Here is a 26325-nt window from a genome sequence, read left to right on the forward strand (position 1 = left end):
CAGGGTCATTTCCAATGTCACTGCAGTATATGTGTTGAGGGCAAGAATATGGGTAGCAATAGGTTTCCTTAGGCTTTCAGATAGTAAAAGACCAGCTTGCACACACATATCATTAAGAACAAACTTTATTCTGTACACTGACTCAGCCAGATAAGGTAGGTTCAAGAAAAGGAAATTAAAGACTGCTAATTTCCATTATAAGAAGTAGCAAGTACCCATTAAAATGACAGAATATTAGCACACCTTTATCAGTGCCCTCACCTGAAATAACATGTTTCTAAAAAGGCTACCTGTGTGAAAATAATTTATTTTCAAAGATAATTCAATTCATATCCATTTACTTGGTTAAAAAGACAAGGCTTTAAAACCACATGACAAAGTACAAATAAAAGCACACCCCAGATAATGTTGCCTTAATCAATATCACTTCACAATATTAAATCCTTAATAAATTATAACCAAGCCCTGACATAATGTCACTAAACCCCACACTGTAACATCATTTGGCTGACTGCCCATTTATAACATTTTTCTATGGTACTTAACTGCTCCCCCTGTAAAGTCATTTTACCCAATACTATGCTTTTTGTAGAACCAACTGGAGACATTACACAGAGTATGCACCTATTTATGACATTAAATAACTATCTTGTAATTACTGTTTAGTTTAAAACTGAAGCATTACCTTCTCTTGACAAAAAAATTTTTTTTAGAAAAATAAAGCATTTTTTTTGATACAGGTTAAGAACATTTCTTAGATTAATAAACATCAACAGTAGCAATATTGCCACTTAATAATATCAGTAGCAATTAAAGCTATATTCCCAACTCAAAGATTTTTGCTGACCTCCCCAAAACTAACTCAGTGGAAGGATGTCAGCAAAGGCTTTTGATTTATGAAGATGAGAATATGCCCCTGAAGTTAGTGCACTTTCCCCTCCAGCCTGAAGATACAAAATAGGTGTAACAAACAGGCAGTGCTGAATACTGCAGATTGCATGGAATCCTCTATGTCTTAAGCAATCTTGAGGCCATTGTCTTTCCTTGAAGGAAAGGAAACCTTCCGAAACAAGTTAGCTCCATTGTGGGCCCATTTAAAGAGTCTCACATAATTTGAATTTGCCTTTGAATGAAGCCTGTTTTATTCAGATTACCTTACAGGGGGCAACCTTCCTCAATTTGCCTCATGAAATCTGAAAATGAAACCAACACCTACAAGTAGACTCCAACGGTCAATTGTTACTTATATTTACTTATAAATTTATATTATATTATAAATTTACTTATAAAGTAACCAACTTTTACTGACCTTGGTCAAAATTCAATTTAGTTTCTAACTGGACTAAAAGTCTTAGGATAAAACACCTAAATAACTCAATAAGAGGTTAAAAGGCTCTGGCTGGGTACCAGGTACAGGTAGCCCTGCAGCATCTGTGCCTTTTAAAAAGAAGTGTTCTACAGAAATACTACCTAGTATTCCTAGAAATAATTTAAATGAAACTATCCCTTAATAAGCCTACACAGCACTGGAAATTCTATAGGAGACACAATAGTGTATTTTAATAGAATACGAGCCCTTTGAAGAATGGAGGCAGACCAGGCGGATGGGCAGGCACATATATGGTTATGAAGCCCATTATGATATCTGAGTTGGCCAGGTATTTGGTCACAATTAACTCATAGCCATTTCCACAATAAACAGATGGCAGAAAATGTTCCATCTTCCCACTGTAGACAGTGGCAACAACCAAACTAAATTTGGTAAGAAAACTGCTGCCTGCAAGCTAGCTCTCCAAATTATACACTTGGTCCACAACACATGGAGTTAACTACTATGCCTGTTTGTTATTTTATTCAAACTAATTTAAAAAGATTAGTTTCAAAAGAAAATGATATCAAAACTAGAACATTAAGGTCTTCAATGCCCATGATTCTCAAAGCAGCATCTTGACTACACCCTGTGGTGATGGCAGTGACGGTGATGGAACACTTGAAGGAAGCTTTCCAAATTCCAGTCGTTTTCCTAGCCTTAAGAGAGAATGAAAATTAAGCTATTAATACAGTAGGTAATCATTTGCTTATATCAGGATACACAAAATGAGAAGAAACAGAATCTGAAGGCCAATAATTGTGAATCAATATCCTCCTCTATAGATAAGATTATAGTTGCTTTGATTAGTGTTTAGTGGGTTAGGATTAATGAGATGTTCTGTTTCCAAAAACCATCTGAAAATAGTGATTTCTAACATTTCAGAAGAAATCTGCAATCACTCTCACATCATAGTGACATGACCTGAAAAATTCCTGGTTAACTTTTGCCTGACAAAGAGCCACCTAGAAACTTGGCTCTTAGTTATAAAAGGTGGTGGGCATATTTCTTTTTGCAGGGCAATGAGGGTTAAGTGACTTGCCCAGGGTCACACAGCTAGTAAGTGTCAAGTGTCTGAGGCTGGATTTGAACTCAGGTACTCCTGAATCCAGGGCCGGTGCTTTACCACTGCGCCATCTAGCTGCCCCCTGTGGGCATATTTCTAAATAAAATCCATGAATCCAGAAGATGCTTCTGATAACCTTTATTAAAAACAAAACAAAAACAATGCAACACAAACACACAAATAAAGTAGATTAGGACAACTAAGTATTTCCAGATCTAATGACTAGCTCTGGTAATCTTATCTGACCAGAATTTAATGCCAATTTCCTGAAGGTTCTGGAAAAAATAAAATACTCTTCCAAGAAACACAGAGTGGAGTTTGAAGTTAAAAAGACAAATAACAGATTCCTGAACAAATGACTTGGTTGATATGAGTTTGACTGCAGAATTCTCATGATGTTGTTACAAACCAATATTATGGGATATTAATACTAATGAGCATTTGTCCTTAGCTTGCTGAGACCAGATAGTCAACTCAGTTTTTCAAGATATTATGTAGAAAAGATAACATATTTACTGTCAGGGTTCTCTTGATTTTTAACAAAGGTGAGAGAGAAAGTACATGTGCATGAGAGCATGTACAGAAGATTACCAGGGACCTATATGACTGCTTTGGGCACTACCAAGAGAACAGACACTTTATTTCAATGGAACCAATAGCTTGTTTCTCCTACCTCAGCAACCAATACTAACCCTTTCTCTCCCAAAGGCACACTGGTGCTGCTTGGCCGTTTGTCACTGCCATCTCTGGTTTTGATGCCTCGCCCTGAGGATGCAACACTTGCTCTGTTTGGAGACTGATCATATACAAAGTTTCGACAGGATGCAAGTTTGGACTCCAGTGCCTAAAGAGAAAATGTCACCTGAGTTAGAGGCAAGGACTACTGCCAAGTTAATTCCTGAGAACTGATTTAAAAATTAAGTGGTTTCTACAAAATGATAAACCCTAACTGCTCCTTTATTCAGTTCTAAGGAAACACACTGTGCAACTAGATTAGTAAAGGAACTCCTGAGGCTCTTGTTTAGGACTTTAAACTTGGGCACAAGTGGAAAGACAGACTAAATTTTAACCAGGCACTGGCTTTGTCCTGTGAAAACAGATGCTGTGTAAAGCAAAACAGCATCAAGACAGCCTCAGAGCCTCAGACATCAGTAGGTGCTGAAACTTTAGGCTTTGTTCAATATAATGGAAAACAAGACAACTTTAATGAAATTAGGGTCGCTAAAGAAGAAAATCGAAAGCTACAACAAGAAGAATTCCAAGTTTCTGTGAAGTCATACATGTAGGTACCTGCTCATATGGAAAATAGGATGAGCTTTGTTTGCATTCTGTAGCCTTCAAAGTATCATTTTTTTAAATTATGGAGAATGTTTATTTTAGTCCCAGAATAGAAAAGCTTCCCTTGAAGTAAATACCAAACTTATAAAAGTAAGTTTTCTGCCCTGGCCTTTTAAAATTTTCTCTTTAAGAAATTAACTGCATGAGAAACAAAGAGAAACAAAATGGCCAAACTATCCTTCACCTTTCCAGAATTAAGGAAATCTCTAGACATTTTAATTTAATTTTTTTTTGTGGGGCAATGAGGGCTAAGTGACTTGCAGTTAGTGTCATGCAGCTAGTGTCATGTGTCTGAGGCTGGATTTGAACTCAGGTCCTCCTGTATCCAGGGCTGGTGCTTTATGCACTGTGCCACCTAGCTACCCTTAGACATTTTTAAAAAGTCAATTTGAGAAGAATAATCCAGGTACATCCTCTAGTAAAACATATAACCATCCTACCTGGAAAGGATTGAACATCTTGGTTTGAAGAGACAGAGTTCTAAATGAATTCTATTCCAGAATACACAAATTCATAGACTGAGAGTTGGAAGGAACCACAGACATCAACAGATTTAATAATCTCATTTAAGAGATAAGAAAATTAAAGCTAGACAGGTTAAATGACTTGCCCTAGGCTGCACAGGTAGGAATGTCAAGCAGGAACAACATACTGAAGGTGAAATTAAACCAGGCTCCTCCTATTTATACTACTAACCTTTGCTCCACAAGTTCTTCTGTTTAAGTTAAATAAAAATATCATTTATTAAGCACTCACTGTGTGCCAGGCACCATGCTAAGTGTCAGGGATACAACTAAAAGCAAAGGCAGTCCCTGCCTTCAAGGACCTTACACTGAAATGGGGAAGACAACACACAAAGATCCCTTTTCACAATACTAAATTATTTAATCTCTCAAAAGAAACCAGTATTAAATGTAGACAATACACCAAAGTGTCGCGATATGTTGCACAAAGAGCCAATGCCAAGTGTAAAATTCATACAATGCATCTCAACTAGAGTCCTACTGATCTGTCTGAATTCAACACCTGTAAGAGGCCATGCAGAACAACAGGAAGCCATCTCTTCTTACCCCGACTTTGCGAAGCAAGTCTCCTACGATGTTCAGGGCGGATATCCTGGCAGCTGGCGTGAGAGGAGTGCCCCCATAGCTGTCCTCCAAGCCTTAGAATGTGCAGAGGGGGAAGACTCTTAGAAACACTATGCAACTCCAAGACCCCAGACCAGCGTATGGCAGAGAAGAATTCTACCAGATTCTTGTCTGCTCTTTCATTATGAATGGCTTCCACTTCTACAACATACTACAATAACATAACAAACATTTTCTAGGATCAGTCACAACCACATCCTACCACTCATGGGTTTGTTCTATGGGTAACTCTTGTAGTCCTTACATAGTATGCGGCAAATGTTTCTGTTTTTCCAAGGAAGTCCAGAATACATACTAACAAATTCTACAAAAATATAGCATTTGCATCCACATTAAAAGTGCCGGTTAACATTAAATACAAAATGCAAAGTGTTTCACAGCTACCTTTTTTAGTAGTTATCTCAGCAGAATTCTAGAATGTAGGGAATGCTACATTTTACAGATGTCAAAAATGATGCTTGGGTCAAATGAAGTGGCTTGACTGGGGCAATGCAATCTACCAATGGGATCGTTAAAGTTAAGATTCCCTTCACTGAATTCTCACCCTATTACTTCGTCAGGGTTAAACAAGCTTCTTGGGTGTTTTTCAGAACCCAACCAGCTTTTTTATTCAGTTCCTAGCTGAGGTTGATAACTCAGACACTGGAATAATGCCATATGTACACATGTATAATAAAAACAAACTAGGGTATACATCTAGCTCCTCCCTCCTTTTGATCTCTTTTCAAAAATGCTGGGAATTTCTCTCACCATCCCTTTACCTCTCTTGAATGATCCAGGTGTGTTTACACTGGCACTGGGTCCTCGGTGTGTTACAGGTGTGGATGGCACAGACACAGTGGCCTGCACAGCAGTGTCAGTCCTCTCTGCTTCCAATGAATTGTGCATAGGAGTCCTGGGTTTCTCTTGCTTCTGCTGCACTGCTAATTCCTGTCTCAAGTCTAATAAGGATACCAAAAAAAAATATTATTCTCCTTTCAATCTAAATTGCCACCATGTGTTTAAAGTAGCATTGACTGTAAAAACAAACTGATGGGACAAATTCTAGAAAGAACCTGGAGAGCATGAAGGACAACTAGAAAACCATCCCTCTATCCCTACCAGGCCTCCAAAAGAAACTAGACTGTGAACCTCATGTGCTATTTCTTCTATATCCCTATATACATGTGTGTGAGTACACATACACGTACACACATGTACACACACACCCCACACACACCTTAATAAATACTTGCTGACTGACTCTTGGGACCTTTGATACCCCAGTCCCACCATTTGGAAAATTCAGAATTCAGGGGTTGAACAACATGGATCCTTGTTCCTCTGAAATCTGATGATTTTACCTCATGTAATAAATTGAAGATGACAAGATTTTAGACTATCTCAATTCTTGTTAGGCCACATGAGTGTAGCTGGCAGCTAGGAGCTCCACAAACAGGAGAATTCCCCCCCCACCCACCATCCTTGCTTCTAATGGCCAATCACTGAGAAAGCATCTCTCCTGAAATGGATGCTACTGTTACCACAGTGGTCAAGCCCATGGAGACAAAACCTAACATGAGAAAAGAATTGTAGCAAAGACTCCATATGGGTCATCATCAGATTCCATGAAAGAATATCTCTTATTCTCATGCAGACAAGGTGAGGTGTCTGACCCAAAGCAGTAATGTGTAGTCTAACGAGTCTGAGTCTGTTCCTAAGTATTCATTAACAGAGTAAACTTCAATTTCCCAGCAAAAGGGAGTGTCTGGTTAATGCTGTGGAATGGGGCAGGGAAGGTGGAGGATGAGGTAGGACTGTTGGATGAAGACACTAGGGAAAATTGCAAAACTGCATAAATCTCCACCTAACCTCTGGCTTCATCTTTCAGTCGCTGAACAGATTCCAGGAGATTCTCTTTCTCATCAAGTTCACTCTCCAGAAAGGCATTCCTTTCAATGGCCTGATTCAACCTCTGCTCAAAGTCTTCCAAAGACATTATAGTAGCTCTGTGTTAAGAAAAAAATTACACATAAGCTCACACCATACAATCCATTATACCAAAAGATTTTAGCAAGGTTAGCTAAAGAAACTGAGCAAATTTTTCTTCAAAGAAGTAATATTTTTTTTTTTAAGTGAGGCAAATGGGGTTAAGTGACTTGCCCAGGGTCACACAGCTAGTAAGTGTTAAGTGTCTGAGGCCAGATTTGAACTCAGGTACTCCTGAGTCCAGGGCCGATGCTCTATCCACTGCACCACCTAGCTGCCCCTAGAAGTAATATTTCTATATCTTAAATATTCTCATGTTAAAAATAAATCATTTCACTTTTTCCTAAAAAAAAAATATTAAAATGTGAAAATCTAATATCTGTTCATCCACCTTACCGTTTTGCTCTCTCCAAGTCATCATTTGCTTGTTCCAGCTCCCTGATATATTTCTGTAATTGATCTTTAATAGCTTTAGTCTGTGCAAGGTCATCTTCTAAAGCTGAGATCTGTCGGTAGCCTTCAGAAAGCTGCATTTCAAACTTTTCCTGAGAAATTAAACCAATGCCACATAAATTATTTAACATTTCTGAAAAAGTACATTTGCTGTTTCAATAACTACCATTTTGTAAAAGCAAGACATAGACCTGAGACCTTTCCTTCAATGTCTTTTTGTCATAATATGATCTAATAATAAGTGCAATTAAAATCAGAAATCACTTTTCTCAATTAAAATTAGACCATTGTAATAAATTCACAAGATATCTATCCAAAGAAAATTTTAAAATCTGCCTCTTAATATTTCTCCTTATAATCATTTCTGTATAATCATGGCAAGAGATCTGCAATCATCCTGAAATCACTGCTAGAATAAAAAAGTACCCACTTCTCATGTTCAAGGACAAAAATTCAATTTAATTTAAAAAATAAAAACTTTTTTCCTTTACTCTGTTGTGTAAACAAAGCTGTTTCCAGAAACAAATATGAGTCAGTCTCTGGGAGTGTTTTAAGTGACGTAATGATGAATAGACCAGAGAGTTGTGGAGAAAACTACTGTGAAAGAACATCTGAAGAACATACATATTGTTCACAGTGTGAAGAGAGACATTTGACATCCTTAATGCTTTTGTTCCTTTTGTTGCTTGGTTTCCCAGCCACAGGCAAAGACACAGCTTAACCGATGTCTGTGTCAGTAAGTTACCAAACCTGGAAGCATAAGTTGATGTCACTCCCTAATGACAAAACTATCCACACTGGAGTTCCCAAAGATTTGATTATATCACACTTCATTTTATTGGGAGATTCTCTAAAGTCCTTATTCACATAATTAGGAAGCAGAGGGTAATGAATAATTATATAGTATGCTCTGACAAAATCCTGGACAGCTAACCTCCTTTGAAAATATTTCCTGAAAGAAAACTTACACGTTTAAATCTTTTCTCTTTTGAAAGGATGAACAAGATAGGATGTTGCTGAAAGGTTGAGCTTTTATTTTGTGCTAATTATAATAAACTGTCAGCTGATGCAGCTATCAATGGATTCTCTGTTTCTTTCCTTACAGGGTTTTATATTCAACTTGTGATGAATAAGTCAATTGTGCACAAATTGGTCTCAGTTGAATATTTCTATAAGGTGATTTATAAATGAGTACTGGTTGATGGTATTTCAGTATAGAGGTTTTAAAAAAAGTCCAAGTTATTTCTACTTTTTCTCCCTCTATTTTCTACTATTCCCACTTTTTAATGCTGATATGTTCTCCAATGCTGGCTTTTTAGGATCAGTCTAAGTAATTCAATCTTTCATGCTTGAAAGAATTAATATTTTATTCACCAGCAATTTGCCTCACATCTGGATCACTACCACAACCATCTGGTCCTCTTACTTCAGGTGCCTGCTACTTCCAAACGTCAAGCACACCACTACAATATGCATCTTCCTAAAATTCAGTTTTTAGTCATATCTCTCCCCCACCCACAATAGCAGCTCCCTGTTGCCTACCTTATCAGGTCCAAATTTCTCTCTGCTCTGATTTCACAATTCCTCATAACCTTACTTGACCAGTTGGGATTAGAGATTTGCAAGCTAGGCAGCTGCCTAGAAGGTAGCAAATCCAATCTAATGCAACAAGCATTTATTAAAAACACCTATTAGGTGCAAAGCACTATGCGAGGTGCCAGGGATATAAAGACAAAGAACCTGCCCCCACCCCAAGAGCTTCCTTCCTACTGGAGGAGACAGTATGTAAATACTATATACAAGGAAATATGAGGAGACATAGGGCACTAACAAGTAGATAGATTGACAAAGGCTTCCCACTGGAATTGGCACATGAGTTGTTTCTTAAATAAAGCTAGGAATTTTTAAAGAGGGAGGTATGTTCCAGACTGGAAAAAGTTTGGTTAAAATATATAGTACATGAAGGGGAATAATGTGAAATAAAGCTGGAGCCAGAAGATAAAAAGGTATGAATACCAGTTACAGTGGAAAGAGCGTGGGAAATTAAATCAGAGACCCTGCATTCAAGGCCATCCTGCCCCTTATTCCCTGTGGAACCTTGGAGCAATCACTCCCCTTCTCTGGTTTTTCTCATCTGTAAAACTTGGGGGCTGGTCTCTGCTTATTTGTGTCTAGGAGAGCTTGCTAACAGTCACAGAATCTGGGGAGACAGGGTGGTAAAGGGGGTAAGGCCTGAGAGCCTTTTACCCTCCGGGGACACATGGCCCAAGAAAAAGGACTAATTCCTTGGCCTTTTCTCTTGTGCTTTTCTGTTCTAAGTGAAGGAACTGGAGCCTCCTTGACACTGTGAGTTTGAAGGGTCTAGAGGAAACCTCAATGTCCCAGTGGTCCAAGTAGGCTACTTCAGCATTAATACCCTGAACAGCATCTTTTGGGACTCCAGTTGAGCAGATGAGACAAAGACTAGACATTAAACTGGGGGGACCAATGTTATGTAGAAACTGAGCCGAGTTTTGAGCCTACTTCCACCATCAGAGACTGAGGTGGTATAGGGAAGAGCATGCCCCAGAGATGTCTACACTTTGTTCTTGCTATTTCTTCAAAGTAAATATTTCTTTGTAAAAGCTAAATAAGGGGTCTGAACTACATGACCTGAAGTCCATTTCACCTCTAACTCCATGAACTCAAAGTTTGTAGTTTTTCCTAGGGGTAAAGGGAGCCACCAGATTTTCTTGAGCAGGTGTTAGTTAGTTAGTTAGTTAGATCTGTGCTTTATAAAGATGATTTCAGCATCTGTGTGAACTCCCTTGGAGTCGGGAAAAGTGGAAGCAGGAAATTAGGAAGCAGCCCAGTTAGGAAGCTGTTGCAATAGTCCAAGTGATAAATAATGAGAACTGTGTGAATGGAGAGAAAAGAATAGAAGCAACAGAAGTTATGAATATAAAACTGACAAGACTCGTTACCTAATTGGTATGGAGGTTCAAGAGAGAGGGCAAACTCAAGGATGATTCCATGGCTACAAGCCTGAGCTACTAGAAAGATAGTGATCCCCTCAACAAAAATGACTAAAAGTCTGAAAGAGGGGTAGATTTAGCATGAAAAACAATGACTTCCCTTTTGAACAAGATGAGTTTGAGATGCTTTCAGTTGGAGATGTCCAACAGGCAGTGGTGAGGCAGGAAAGAAGTCACAAAGAAGAAATTAGAGATGAATGTACAGATTTGGGAATTATCTATCTGCACAGAGTTCATTTAACCTATGAGAACTAATGAGATCATCCAAAGAAGGTGCAGAAAAAGAAAACAGGGCCCTGAACAGAAGACCTAAGGACATGGTTAGGAGTCAGGATATAGCTAATAAAACCAAGGTAGACTGAGAAGCAGCAGACACAAAGACAGGAGAAAAACCAAGCAATCAGAGTCATGAAAGCAGGAGGGAAGACAGAATCCCAGGAGGAGGAGGCAGTCAAGAGGGTCAAATGCTGCAGAGACACCAAGAAGGATGAAGACCAGATTTAACTGTTAAAAGATGGTGATGCCTTCAGAGAAAGCAGTTTCAGCCAGATGGTAAGGTGCAAAGCCAGATTGCAGTGGGTTATGAATTACATGGGAGGAAAAGTAGAAGTAAACAAGTGTAAATGGTTTTTTTGAGGTGTTTTCTTATAAAAGGGAGAAGAGCTATGTTCATAGTTTGAGAGAATAGCAGAGATCAAATAAAACATTTAAAAATAATAGTTAGCAATAGCTAGTATTTATATAGCACTTTCAATTTTGCAGAGAACTTTAAATTATCTCATTCAATCCTTACAATAATTCTGTGAACTATGTGTTGTTATTATCTGTATTTTACAGATAAGGAAAATGTAGCTGAGAGATGAAGTTACTTGCCAAGAGTCATACAGCTAATAGGTGTGTCTGAGACAGGATTTGAACTCAAATATTTCTAAGTCCAGCACTTTCTACACTTTATTCTCTAGCTGAGGCAGGTGTTAAAACTCCTTGAGAAAGGAGAGAGAATGGCATGGGAGTTGGTCATTAACTAAAACCCAGATCTAGAAAGGGTGATGGAGATCAAAGCTTCTTAAACTGTGAACACTATATGGGGTCTTGTAACTGAATGTGGGGGTCACTGCAGCCTTGGTTCTGAACACACAAAATACGCACTTTGCACTGCACATGCCATGATGGGGCTGTATAAAAAATTCTCAGGGGGAAAAGGGGTCATGAATGGAAGATGTTTAAGAAGCCCTGATATAGATGATAGAGTGAATCCCAAAGGCATGGTAGCAGCAGAGGAAGCATGCCCATTCTTCCTCCTGACTCGGAGGGGAGGGTCCATCCATGACTGGGGAGGGTGTTTGGGGTTGCAGTGTCTTTTGGAGGGAGCCAGGTTTTCTGTTGAGTTCAAGAAGATGGAAGGAGTATAAGTGAAAGGATTCCAACTCAAAGAAAGGTGTGTTAACAGCAAAATGTCAGTTATTCCATGGGACACACTAGAAGGCAATAAGAGAACAGGGGCATCATTTTCAGACACTGAGGGAGTTAGCTGCTTACTACACAAAGCCTCCAAGCCCCACCTAACCTTATCCCACCATTCACTCAAAACGTACCCTGTTTCAGGGAGATTAGGGTCTTTATGTCCACAGCTCCCACCAAGTTGTTCCTACCAATGCGTCTTTGCCCACTTAAAATGCTCGCCTTCTTTCAACAACCTACAGAAGATTTCCATCCTATCGATCTTTCTTTTTTTTGGTGAGGCAATTGCCCAGGGTCACACAGCTAGTTAAGTGTTAAGTGTCTGAGGCCGGATTTGAACTCAGGTCCTCCTGACTCCAGGGCCAGTGCTCTATCCACTGCGCCACCTAGCTGCCCCGATCTTTCTTTTTTTAAACTGATGCTTCTTTTTGTTTCCCCTGCTCAAAGGAAGCCTCCCTTGTAACAAAGGAGAGTTACGAAAAGCAATCCAACCCTACCTGGCCATAACTGACGACACAGGACACCAACAACCCTCTGAAAACCCAACTGGTCCCTAAATGCATCTGGGGCCACAGCCTTCTTACCTTAATTGTTTCGAGCTCCATTCGGAGGCGATTATTTTCTGACAAAAGATCCCGATTCCTGGTTTCAATCTGTTGCAACTGGGCCTCCAGCTCAGCTTCATATTCCCGGCTTCCCTCTTGGAATTCACGTAGCTCCTCTTGTGTATTTTCCGCCCTAAAAAGAATTCCCACCCACCAACTTATAGTCAGGAGTCCAGAATTCTGGAATAATCTACTACCATTCTTTTAATCTTTCTTTTCTCTAACTTCTTGTCCACAATATCCAAAATCTGAGGGATGACATAATGCCAAATCTTTAAAATGTCTTTGAGGAGAAAAATAATAATCCATGGAATCAAACTTCTCCCAGGAGGTTCCCAGGATTATAATCACATAAGAGGTGAAATCCAAACCCAGGTGCTGTGACTTGAGAACCAGTGTCTTTCTTATATCAAGCTACTTTGGGTTATATGAGATAATAAGAAATCATTTTTAAAAAACCACAACACCAGAGAGGTGAAGACCACCACAGAAAGTACAAAGTCCTAAATATCCTTTTTTTCATAAAGATTTGATTTTCAGAAGACATAAGAGCTGGCATTTGTAGACAGCCTTTTATGGTTTACAAAACTCATCAAAGTAGCCATGAGAGGTAGAGTACAGCTATTATCCCTGTTTTGTTGATCAGGAAACTGAGGTACAGAGACACTAAGCAACCTGGTAATAGCAAGGTTACAGAACTACTAAATGACACAGACAGGATATGGACCCAGGTCTTCTGACTCCAAATTCAGGGCTCAGTTCACTACACTATATATATGCTTATAACATGATAGTGAGTAAAGCTCATTTTCTCTGTTTTCAGAATTGATGGGATGTAGCAAATAGTCAAAGAATCACAGGATGGCTGGAAGGAACCTTAGAAATCCAAGTCCAATCTCATTTGTTTTACCAAAGAGAAAACAGATGGCCAGAGAAGTTAAATGACTTGCCCAGGGTCAGACAGCTAGTACTTTTCTGAAGCAGGATTTGAATACAAGTCTTCCTGACTCTTCGTCTAGCACTCTAATATGCCAGTTAAGATAGTAAAGACATGGGGGCAGCTAGGTGGCACAGTGGATAGAGCACCGGCCCTGGAGTCAGGAGGATCTGAGTTCAAATCTGGTCTCAGACACTTGACACTTACTAGCTGTGTGACCCTGGGCAAGTCACTCAACCCTCATTGCCCTGCCCCCCCCAAAAAAAAAGAAAAGAAAAAGATAGTGGAGACATAATATGATAGGACCAATGAGGAAGCTGAATAACTTACCGCTCCTTATATTGTATAGCTAAGTCTTTCCAGTAGCTAAGTTCTTCCTCCTCAGAGCTGAAAGTCTTCCTACCTGAGTCCTCCATGGTAAGAATATGAGGAGAGATCTATTACTTTCGAGGCATACTACCTATAAAGAAAAATTTAAAGATCATTACACATACTTGACACACAATCTGTAGTCCAAAGGCCCTAACAAAATACTGCCAGGGAAATAATACTTAAAGTAAGGCAAAATAAAATCCAACAATCATAAGGTTATTCAGGGCACACAAAATATTAATGTATTCAGTATAAGAGCTAATGTTGCTAACTTTTATTAATGATCAGCAGATTAGATTTTGCTACAGTAATACTTTCTGTTCTCATTTTTCTTTTTTCTCAATGCAATTATTTGTTTATCTTCATTTTAGGGTTTATCCACACACATTTTTCTCACCTATTTCCATCTCCTCCCCAAATTCTGAGAAGGGAATATGCCTTGTATTTCCTCCACAAAGTTTCCCACTCTTACTAGCAGCCTCTCTGAAATCTTAGTGCTACTAATTTTTTTTTTTAAGTGATCGACCTTGGGGGCAGCTAGGTGGTACAGTGGATAAAGCACTAGCCCTTGATTCAGGAGTACCTGAGTTCAAATCCGGCCTCAGACACTCAACACTTACTGTGTGATCCTGGGCAAGTCACTTAACCCCCACTGCCCCGCAAATAAATAAATAGATAGATAGATAGATAAAATAAAGTGATCGATCCTGTTTGGTAAACGTCAAGAATGAATGTTTTAGGGGGCAGCTAGGTGGTGCAGTGGATAAAGCACCAGCCCTGGATTCAGGAGTACCTGAGTTCAAATCCAGCCTCAGACCCATGACACTAGCTGTGTGACCCTGGGCAAGTCACTTAACCCCCATTGCCCCACAAAAAAAAAAAAAAAGAATGAATGTTTTAACTGGGGTGGGAGTGCGGAGGCAGATTAGAATCTTTGTGTTAGCTATTAATAGTGCCTGGTTCATCCTCGGGGTGGTAAAAGTAAACAGTAATCAACAGACAAGCATTTCTGAAGGCCCCTACTTTGTAAGCATGTGTTAGGAGCTGGGTGAACAAGTACAAAGAATGAAACACTTCCAACTCTCCAAGAACTTATACTCTGGTGGGGGAGCCAAGTATGCATATAGATATATATAGCATAAATATAAAGTAAATCAATACAAATATATACAAAGGAGTTAAATACAAGGATGGAGGATACTAGCAGTTGGAATCAGGAAAAGCTTCATGCAAAAGATAGTACTTGAACCGCTTGGTAAGGGAAGACAGGGTATTACAGAGGTAGAGGTAAGGATGGAATACATTTCAGGTATGTGGGATGGCTACTACAAAGATAGGAGATGGAGGGTTGTATGTAAGGAATAAACAGAAGGACGTTTTGGCTAAATTACAGAGTTTTAGGAGGGGAAAGATAAATTGGGGCCAGGATATTTTATCCTAGATTGTGAACTTGTTTTTTGAATATTCTGAGAACTGCATTTCAATATAATTGATTTCTTTGTAATCTTACTTGTTTTATTTTATGCATTTAAAAACATCATTCCGACAAGGAATCCACGAGCTTCACCAGACTGCCAAAGGAATCCATGACACAATAAAGATTTGAAAGGAGAGACACATAGTCAGATCTGTACTTATGGAATATTACTTTGGCAGCAGGGTACAAAATAGATTGGAATGGTGAGAGATGAAGTAGAGAAACCAATTCAGAGGCTGTTAGAACAATCTAGGTAAAAAGGGGCCTCAACTAAAGTGTATGAATGGAGAAAAGGGGTAGAAACAGCAAGATCTGGCAAATACCTGAGTACCTGGGGTGAGGGATAGTGAAGAGTCCAAGCTAATGCTAAGGTTAGAAACTTGAAACATTGAAAGTTGGTGCCTTCAATAGAAATTAGGAGGTTTAGAGAAAGGGTGGATTTAAGAGGAAAGATAGTGGAGTTTAGAATGTTTCCTGGGCATTTAATTTGAAATGTCAAATAGACAAATGGTGATGTGGGGCTGAAGCTCAAGGGAAAGACTGAGTCTGGATATATAGAACTATGCCTCATCTGTATAGATATGATGGCTAAGAAGGCCCAGATACCCAGAGTTATGGGGCATAATATGGATAACGAGCCAACAAAGGAGACTGAAAAGGGAGTGGTCATACAAAACAGGAGACAAAAGTGACATGAAGTCACAGAGAAGAGAGAATACAGGAGGAAAGTATGGTCACTAGTGTCAAACATAGCAAATGCGTTGAAAAGGATGAGGACTAAAAAAAGAATTGGCCATTTAGAACTCTGGTAATTCTGAAGAAAAATTTCAGTTGAGTAAAAATATTCTTTTTGGTTAGTAAAATATTCTCAATGCTTAAAAAAAACTAGTTTGTTTTTATTTTGGGGGAGGGAGCAGAGAAGAATTATAGGAATAAATAGTCAAATATGTTTATAGCCTCATCTCCTCTTCCCTCTACTCTTGGGCCATCAGTCCCACTAGATCTAGTTGCTCAGATTTATGGGGGACTAAGTTACATCTACTAAAGTACCAAACAAATTCTACTGTGCCCAAAATAATGCTCAATAATTTCATTATGGAGGACAGGAATTAGACCTTCAATCTCATTAATGCTTGGAACTTCTCAATGGTTTGATGACATCAGTTCTACAATTCAATCTAAGAAAGTTGCCTGGAGGCCTGCCAGTATTGCTGATCAAAAACATTATATAATCTAAAATACTGACAGAAATAAAGGCAGCACTAAACAACTGGAGGAATATTCTTTGTTAGGAGTTGGAAGGGACCCCAGAGGCCAAATAGTATAATCCACATACTAACAAATAAAACCCACAAATATAACCAAACCCCAGAAATCCCCTCTACAGCATATGACAAGATATTACTTGAAGATCTTTAGTGAATGGGTAGGAATCCACTAACATCTGAGGCAGCAGAGTCTAACTCTTAGGAAGCCTTTTCTTCTGTCAAACCTAAATCTTCCACTGTCACATCTACCTATTGCTCCTAGTTTTGTCTTCTAGGGCCAAGCAGATAATGCTTCTTATCTTAGCCTGTTAAATACTTGAAGACAGTTATAACATCTCCTAGTCTTTACTTCTTCAGGCTAATTGTCCCCAGTTGCTTCAATGGAGGTCCATATGGCATGAACTTGAGGCCTTTTACTATCCTTACTACACTCTACTCAACACATGACAATTTACCAATGGTTTTCCTAAAATGTGGCCAGACCAAAACATAGTAGAGTGACTTTCCTGATCCTGAACACTAGATTTTTTTGACTGCCAATCATAGTGTTGATTCATATTGAGCTTGCAGTCAACTAAAACTCTCAGATCTACTTTTTTGATACCTATTAAATTTTAACTTAATAGGTCAGGCCAGTATTTTGGCCTCTTCAAGATCTTTTTAGATCCTGATTATTATTCAGCTAATTAGTTATCTCTCCCAGCTCTGTGGTATTCGCATATTTGATATTCATGCCTTTTATGCTTTCACTCAAGTCATCAATAAAAATGTTAAAAATACAGGCCCCTGGAGCACTCTACTAGAGATCTCCCAAGTTTGTATGGAATTCTAAGAACATAAAACTAGAGCAGAAAGGTCTTTGAGTGGTCATCCCTCCCCTCACTGAGGCCCAAAGTGCTTAGAGTGACTGGTCCCAGGTGTTACAGGTAATGATACATAGCAGAGTTGAGATTCAAGCTCTGGTCCTCAGATTCCAAAGCCCCTGCTTTAAAAGAGAACCATTAATGAATGTGTTTGGGGTCCAGTCATTGAACCAATTCCAAATCCATCTAAATTGTACTATCATCTAGCTCACATCTCTCTCTTTTCCGTAAGAGATACTTTATCAAATACTTTGCTAAAATACAGGTGAATGATATTACTATAGCATTCAACTTATCTACTCATCTAATAACCCTGTAAGAAAGAAAATGGAAGCTCATCTGGTATGACCTTTTCTTGATGTACCTGTGCAATCTCCCTGTGATCACAGCTTCCTTTTCTGCATGTTCTATCACCATACTTTGAATACATTCTCGAATTCTGTCAGGAATCAAAGATAAGCTCATTTGCCTACAATTTGAAGACTGTTCTCTTTCTTTTTAGAAAATAGGGATATTTCCCTCTCCAATTCTGGGGTACCTCTCCCATTCTCCATGATGTTTTGAAGATCACTGTCAATGGCTTAACAATCATATCTGCTAGTACCCTAGGAGGTAGTTCATCTGGACCAAGTCACTTGGACTGAGGACAGCTAAGTGCTCTCACTATCTCCCTACTTATCTTTAGTTTTAATTCCCCTGTAGACATATTTATTCAGTCCTTTCCAGTCCAAAGATCATTTTCCCTAGCAGAGAAAAGAGGCATAAAATAAGAGTTGAATAAAAATTCTGCTTTTTCTCAGCCCTATAAAAGGACAGACTTTAAAACATATAAAGCAATAATTATCAATATCATCTAGTAGTGGACAAAAAATTAGACTGTATTATAATATCTGTTTGATAAATACATAGGCAGTAAACATTGGCAAAGGAATCATTGTTCAAAATACTGAGAAAACTGTATACGAATATGATGAAAAGCCAACAGATCCTATGACTCACAGCAATGAGTTATCAAAACAATGAGTTAAATATACATTAAATTGAACCACAAAAATTTATCTTGATTATGGAAGAGGTATAACTTATCTCTTGATCAAATGAAATAAATTAGTGGAGACAAGATACATATGATTATTTCAAAAAAATTTAATTATGTACAATGAAAACTATGGAGAAGTTAAATTAAATAAGTTAACATATTAATTTTTCCCAATCTTTGCAGCAAATATATCAGATAAACCTGAGAAACATAATTTATATTTATACATGTATGTATACACACATACATACACATATATTTATAATAAACTGATATAACACCTAATCACTAGTGAATCACATGGTCAAAGGTTATGAATAGGTAACAAAATTAGAAACACAAATCATAAAGAATCATCAGAAAAATATTTAGACTCAACGATAATCAATAGTAATCTTCAAAAATAATAAAAATACAAAGCAAATCAACTCTTGGATCTCATAGTCATCAAAATGCCACAGGAAAAAAAAAAGAAAACAATGCTTACAGGTTATGGGGAAATAGGTAGCCAAATAATCCTACCACTAGGGATATACTTCAGGAACTTCTTCTTCTTCTTTTTTTTTTTGAATTTCCTTCTTAAAAGAGCTCTCTGTAAAAAGGTTATTTATATCTCTGTTGTTTGTAACAAAAGCTGATTAAAAGAAGCTTTAAGGACACTTGAATGGAATGAACTACTGGACTGACATTAAAAATTACAATTATGTAGAATACAAAGAAATATGGAAAAGATGTAAGACCACAATACAAATCAAAGAAAGAACTAGAAACATATGCACTAATATAAATATGCATATATGTGTGATTGGACAATCAAAAATAATTAAAAACCATAGAGGTAACTGACAAATGGTTATTTGTGATAAAGTATACATTGTTCTCATGAATCATTTTAATTCTCATGAATTGCCTTTTTAAAGTTAGAATAAAAAATGTTAACAGTAAAATGAACATGTGAGAAAGAACTAAGTAGAACAAAATAAATGGCTGAGTGAAAAAAAGTCCCCATTCTGGGCCTAATTCACATCTTTAAATAAACATGAATTTTAGCAGAGAGCTGATAAGAAAATGCTAGGAGATAAAGAACATGAAGCACATAAAACTGTACCATTATGATAAAATGAGTTTCAGAAAAGGATTTGCTCTTCAGGGGATGCCACCTATTTAAACAAAAGAAAACATAAAAGTGGATCCTAATGTGTAGGTGAAACCCTTTTCTCTAACATTTCATAACCTCATGGATTAGAGAAAAGATGAAATTAAGGAATGTTTCTGGGGCAAAAATCATACTATGGGGTAAGGTCCTAATTATAGCAATAGATTTTGGGACTTGGTAAGCAGAATCATGGGCTTTTTTTTCCCTTTTAAACAAAATGTGGTCCCTTCCATGTGGTACACTTAAATGTTTAAAGGTTGAGTTACCATCAGTTAGCACAATTATTTAAAACTGAAGCGAAAAATTTAAATAGTTAAGAGTCAAATACAAATCAAGTATTTTCATCTTCAAAACAAAATTTTGGGGAAACCACACAGTGCTACTGAGAAAAGCAAGAGGCAGACAACAGTTCAGATTTCTTAATAAACATCTTAGTAATTTAAAATTTTGCTATTTGAAAACATCATAGAAAATGACATCTATCATTTTCTGACTTGTTCCTTATATAACATGTCTTATTTATCTCTTACATAGCATTATTTGAGTGACATAAAGCAATTTTTTTTACACACACACAAATAAAAGTGAGGCTATTATTCAGAGTTCTTTTCCACAAATAAAAATAGAAAGATAAAATTGCCTCAGATTCGAAGAGGGCTCTTAAGTTCATCTCCCTTCGTATATCCCAGTACTAGACTAGCCAGAAATGGACTTAATCCAATCTTATTATCTTGAGTCATTTTCCTTGGATCATAGGCTCAGAGACTTAGAGCTGAAAGGGACATGCCTGTGATCCTACAGGATATTTTTAGTTCTATTTTAAATTCGAATAAATTACTAATCCCAGGAGGTAGATGTGTAAATACCTCACACACCTGTGCTCTGACATAGAGAAAGATCATTGCTTTTTCATATTCTTTTTATGTTTTGTTTTTGCAATGAGGGTTAAGTGACTTGCCCAAGGTCACACAGCTAGTAAGTATCAAATGTCTGAATCCGGATTTGAACTCAGATCCTCCTGAATCCAGGGCCTGTGCTCTATCCACTTTGCCACCCAGCTGCTCTTATTGCCTTTTTTTTGGGGGGGGGGCGGGCAATGAGGGTTAAGTGACTTGCCCAGGGTCACACAGCTAGTAAGTGTCAAGTGTCTGAGGAGGGATTTGAACTCAGGTCCTCCTGACTCCAGGGTCAGTGCTCTAGCCACAGAACCACCTGGCTACCCCTATCATATTGGTTTTTTAACATACAAAAGTTAACCTGTCAGAAAACCAAGCCTAAGAGTAAACAGGGTGTAGTTCTGATTTCAGAATTGGAAAATAAGCAGATATTCTGACTGAGGCAGGACTTTGCTCCAACTGTCCCTAATATTATCTTGTTTGAATTAAAATTTCTAGTTCTCACATCATTCTTCCTTGGGTTATATCACCCCAGAACAACTTAGGGTTAGAAGGGACCTAGAAGAGCATACAGTTGAATCCACTCACTCCATAGCTGAGGCCCAGAAATGTGAAGTCTTTTGTATGAGGTTACGCAGAGTTATTACGGCAGAGCAGGAACCAGAGCCCGCATCTTCAGACTTCTAACTCAGTCTTCTTTCCAACTAAATGATTCAATCACATTATGTCATTTCTCAGAACACATGCCCAAGCACAATTCTAGGGAGAAAAAGTAACTGCATACAAAACTCATTACTTATTTGCCATGATATGCAAGTAAAGGAGGAATAAAACTGGGACTAACTGCACCAAAGTATTTTATGCCAAAAAAAGCAGCCATGTTTCCCTCATACAAAAATCTGATTTTGCGTACAATAAGACTTTTGCCTCTTCTGTACAAGTGTTAATTAAACCACCCAGAAAATTGAGCTTAAAAAAATTCAGGGTACACTTCTGATTTCAAAACACTGTTAAAAGCAGAACAAGTTTCAAACAAATTTTCAAGTTTCCTGTCAGTACAGAAAGTCAGCACAGCTGGTCCCTGACAATACAAAACCATGTAAGCCACAGGAACAGATGTCACCTGTCCTTTTCTCTGTATTCTTCCTCTCTGAACCATCACACACAGCTCATGATTAAAACAAATGAAGAAGGGAGCAAAGAAGAAAGAAGTTACTAAGTGTCACACAGTTCAATAGTTTTAAATGTAGGATGTAAGCTCCCTGTTTTGCAGAAGTGACATCACTGGGGTCATAGCAAGCAGGTCTTGCTTCAGTTTTGATTAAATCTATGTTCTTTAAAATGGCACATGAGATCTAACATATGCAGATATACAAAGAAGGATATAAACTTTCCTCAATGTGGGGAACTCCCAGTGTGTGAATTCCCTCCCATGACTTAATTACTAAATTCTAGGGAATAGGCTGAGATACACGTAAGTTAGATGACTTGCCCAGGGTCATACAACTCGTGTCAGAAGTAGGAATTGAACTGACTCCAAGGCTAACTCTCTATGCACTATACCAGGATGTCTTTATCAAACTATAAATAATCTGGGCAGCTAGGTGGCACAGTGGATAAAGCATTGACCCTGGATTCAGGAGGACCTGAGTTCAAATCCAGCCTCAGACACTTGACACTTACTAGCTGTGTGACCCTGGGCAAGTCACTTAACCCTCATTGCCCAGCCCCACCCCCAAATCCTATTTTTTTGTGATTTTACATATATAACCTATATCAGATTACTTGCTGTCTTGGGGAGGGGGAAGGGAGGGAGAAAAAGCTGAAACTAGAAATCTTCTAAAAACAAATGTTGAAAACTATCTCCACATGTAACTGGAAAATAATAAAATACTTTTATGGAAAACTATAAATAATCTTCTAAGGAGTAAGAGTGCTATATCAGCCTAGACTCAATGAAGCAAAAGAAAATCAAGGCATAAAAATAATACCCTAGCCGAATGAAGTGGGTTAAAAGAATTGTTCACTAAAATAGAAATGGCCTTCTGCAAGTCAGGGGCTTCAAAATTTCCTAAGAACAATTTATTTCCACCTACAGTTAAATGAAAGCGGTAAAACCTGATGAGGAAAACAGGTACATGTGAATGTACTTCAAAATAGACCATCAAATAAGAGTCTTTCCAGTAGAGGCAGCTAGGTGGAGCAGTGTTATACAGCACTAGGCCTGGAATCAGGAAGACCTGTTGATCAAATATGATCTTAGAAACTTACAAGCTGGGTGACCCTGGCCAAGCCACTTAAAACTGTTTGCCTCAGTTTTCTCAACTGCAAAATGGGAATCATAACAGCATCCATTTCCCAGTGTTGCTGTGAGAATTAAAGCAAATAACATTTGTAGAAAGTACTCAGCAGAGTAGAGGCAGCTAGATAGCTCAATGGATAGAGCACTGAGCCTAAAGTTAGGAAGATCTGAGTTCATATTCAGCCTTGGACACTTACTAGCTGTGTGACCCATAGGCAAGTCACTCCACCTCTGTTTGCCTTAATTTGCTGGAAACAGCAAACCACTCCAGTATCTTTACCAAGATATGGTCCATGGGGTCACAAAAAGTAGGATACAACTGAACAAGAAGCAGCAGCATGGTATCTGGCACACTGTAAGCATTCAATCCATGCTTGTTCCTTTCCAATTACTTTTTAAATTATTTGTAAATTTTGATTCCTTGGTGATCATGGTACTCCAGGACTCAGACATACATCAGAGATAATCCACACTAAAGGAATGGGTTTCTGCTCGAGTGCAATTTCCAGTTGTCTTTCTGCAGTCCATGTCCAAGATATACACAACACACACACACACACACACACACACACACACACACACACACACACACACACACACACACACACAAGCTCATTATAAGTTTGAGACAGAGAGAATGTTTAGTTCTCAACAAGGTTATGCACCCAGCTGCTTATCACTGTCTACATATCACTGATAAATTTCATCATCCACTTTGTTTTATCAATGCAGGTGAATGTGTAGATGTGAAATTCACAGCAACCTGCAGTATTCTGGGGCTGAATGAAATTAATGAACTTAAGAACAAGGTCTGAGGTGGGCAAAAGTAGGCTGTAAGCATATTAACAATGATAGCATGCTTGCAAGAAGGGGAACTATTTATGACAAGAAAAGGAGGTGGACTAGTTATGTATTAAGAATGAGAAACAACAGATGAACAGCCTGAATGCTAGAATGGTAACCCGGATAGTAAAAGGATCAGAGGGTGATACCTAGCACATTGATTGGATGCTCTATAAAAGATTTATGAAAAGCCATGGGCAAGAAAATGAAAAGGAATAAAGGGGGTTTTCATCTGCACAGATATGGATGGATGGGAGAGAGGACCCCCACACCAAGGAAATTTCATCCATCAAAGGAACCAAAAAACGACAAGTGATGTAAGGGTCAGATTGGAATCCAGAAATCCTTGGAAGCATCCTCCCCAAGCATTAAAATTTGCCATATCAGCTACAAGGACAGCGACATAAGCTCCGAGCCAGCAACACTTCACAAAAGAACACTTTTTTAAGAAGCCAAAAGGAATATCAGGCTAAAGATAAAGACGACCCCAACTTTGTGTAAAACCTGACAAAGGAACCAAAGAAGTTTAAAATCTTCAGGTAGTATCTATTCCTTGATCTCATTCAAGATCAAGTGCTCTTAACCTCGAAAAGCGGGGGTGGGGGTGGGGTGTAATATCTCTATCAATTTGGACATGGGGGGAAAGGCTACATCTTTATTTCAAATAAAATTGGTTACCTTTGTCATCCTATTTTATTTTGCACTGAAAAACTATTCTGAGAAAGGGTTCACAGTCCTCCAGAGAATACCAAAGGGGCCCATGACACACAAAAAAGAGGTTAATGGGGGCAGCTAGGTGGCGCAGTGGATAGAGCACTGGCCCTGGAATCAGGAGAACCTGAGTTCAAATGTGTCCTCAGACACTTGACACTTACTAGCTGTGTGACCCTGGGCAAGTCACTTAACCCCAATTGCCTCACCAAAAAAAAAAAAAAAGAAAAAGAAAAAAAAAGAGGTTAAGAGGCCTGGTTGTTCCCCAGATCTTCCAAAAAGGAGGATGTGAAGGTGTTGAAGGGGTTCCCCATGACTCCCAGAAGTCACTGAAACTCAAGTTGAGGTTGAGAATTATTTTCATCTATCCAGCACCACCCAAAACTGCTGTCTGGGGAAATCTGAAACTGCCTGCAGCAGAAACCAGAGGAAGGGAAGGGAAGAAGGGATGTGGGGGGGAGAGGGGAGAAGGAGGTAGAGAAAAGGGGATAAAGGAGGGCTGGCTTGTGCTCCCCAAAGGAGCCTGGGTTCCGAAAGGGGTCCTGGGGAAAAGGAGGCTGGTGGGGAGGAGGAATCAATCCCCCAAAGGACCCAGGGGGGAGGAGGGGAAGTTTGGGGAAGAGCTGGAGGAGGAACAGGGCGGAGGGAGGGAGGAGGGCGCCCAGGGTCAGCAGGGTGAAGGGGGCGGGGGGCGCACGAGGAGTTTGGAAGCGAGGCGGAGAAGCAAGAAGTCCCAAACCCGGGAGAAAGGGACGGGACGTGGGAGCGAGGGAAAGGGCGGGGGACACCAACTTCGGTCGGCGGGCAGAGAGAAGACTACCCGGCAGAGGCCGATGGCTGGGGCTAGAAGTCCGCCGCTGTCCCCGAGACCGCTCGGCCGACTCTCGCGGCTCCTTCCTCAGCCCCGACCGACCCCCCCCCCCCCACGCGCACACCCCGCGCCGGAGTCCGAGTTGGGAGTCTTTCCCACTCCCTCGGCCAACCGCTGAACTTACCCGGACTCCGAGTGGCGAGGACTCGGCGGGAGGGGCGGGAGCGGCGCGGCCCAGCCCGGCCTGGCCCCCGCCCCCGCCTCCCGGCCCCCGGGGCGGCACATCCCATTGGCGGCCCCGCCACGGGATCGCGACCTCCTCCACCAATCAGCGCCGCTCAGCGCCATTTGGAAACTTTTTATCTCCCTTCTCCCTCCTCCCTCTGCGCGGGGGAACTGAGGCCCAGCGTAGAGCGCTAGGGGCGGGCGAGGGTCAGAGGACTGGAATGTGATCCATGGGCTTGCTCTGCTTCACCTGCAGTAGAAGTTAAACTGTACACCCTTACCCCGCTGGACAGGACGGGACGGCATGTCTTACTGCCCCTCGTATCCAGAACGGACAAGGTCCACTGCATGGACTTGTCCCGCGCGCTCTCCCTCCCTCCCTCTCCTGCAAGAACTGTGGACTTCAGACGCCCACCCTCCTGGGCTTCATGCACCAACCACTAGCCCAAAATCCGGGCCAAGGTCCGGACAACGAACGTTAACGCGTGCATTGTTCCATTAGAAGATCTTCTATTAGGAAGCTAATTGGTGCTGGGTATAGAGCGGCAGGCCTGGACTCAGGAAGACCGGAGTTCAAATCCTAGCTCAGGGGCAGCTAGGTGGCGCAATGGACAAAGCACTGGCCCTGGATTCAGGAGGACCTGAGTTCAAATCTAGCCTCAGACACTTGACACTAGCTGTGTGACCCTGGGCAAGTCACTTAGCCCTCATTGCCCCACAAAAAACCAACCAAATCTTAGCTCAACTACTACTAGCTAGCTGTGTGACCCCGGGCAAGTTACTTTACCCTCTTTGCCTCAGTTTCCTCATCTGTAAAATAAGCAGGAAAGGAAATGTCAAACCGCTTCAGTATCTTTGGCAAGAAAAACCCCAAATGGGGTCCAGAAGAGCAGGCCACGACTGAAAGCAGCCAGTATTCTCTCTGCCCCGGATTTTTCACCTAAGGCAAAATTAGTCTGCTTCCTCACCTCCGCCTACTCCACCCCTATGGGCAAATCATCAA

The 26325-nt window shown here is 39.8% G+C and overlaps 1 protein-coding gene across 3 annotated transcripts; it reads right to left on the bottom strand.

Annotated features, from left to right (window-relative positions):
- Positions 1 to 107: 107 nt before the first annotated feature.
- On the bottom strand, positions 108 to 25375 carry NDE1 (nudE neurodevelopment protein 1). Of its 3 annotated transcripts, none has more exons than XM_043979910.1 (9): positions 25282 to 25375; positions 13690 to 13819; positions 12402 to 12555; positions 7286 to 7434; positions 6773 to 6909; positions 5683 to 5862; positions 4844 to 4935; positions 3128 to 3279; positions 108 to 2028 (listed from the first exon to the last, which is right to left on the bottom strand). In XM_043979910.1, the coding sequence occupies exons 2-9, from the start codon at positions 13773 to 13775 to the stop codon at positions 1935 to 1937; spliced, it is 1044 nt and encodes a 347-aa protein (XP_043835845.1). In that variant the 5' UTR covers positions 13776 to 13819; positions 25282 to 25375; the 3' UTR covers positions 108 to 1934. The 3 variants fall into 3 exon arrangements, with proteins under 3 accessions (XP_043835845.1, XP_043835847.1, XP_043835846.1); XM_043979912.1 differs by lacking the exon at positions 25282 to 25375 and adding an exon at positions 21019 to 21038; XM_043979911.1 differs by lacking the exon at positions 25282 to 25375 and adding an exon at positions 17704 to 17728.
- Between the last annotated feature and the right edge of the window lie 950 nt (positions 25376 to 26325).

Source organism: Dromiciops gliroides, chromosome 1 (genome assembly GCF_019393635.1).
Source record: "Dromiciops gliroides isolate mDroGli1 chromosome 1, mDroGli1.pri, whole genome shotgun sequence".
Lineage (NCBI taxonomy): Eukaryota > Metazoa > Chordata > Mammalia > Microbiotheria > Microbiotheriidae > Dromiciops > Dromiciops gliroides.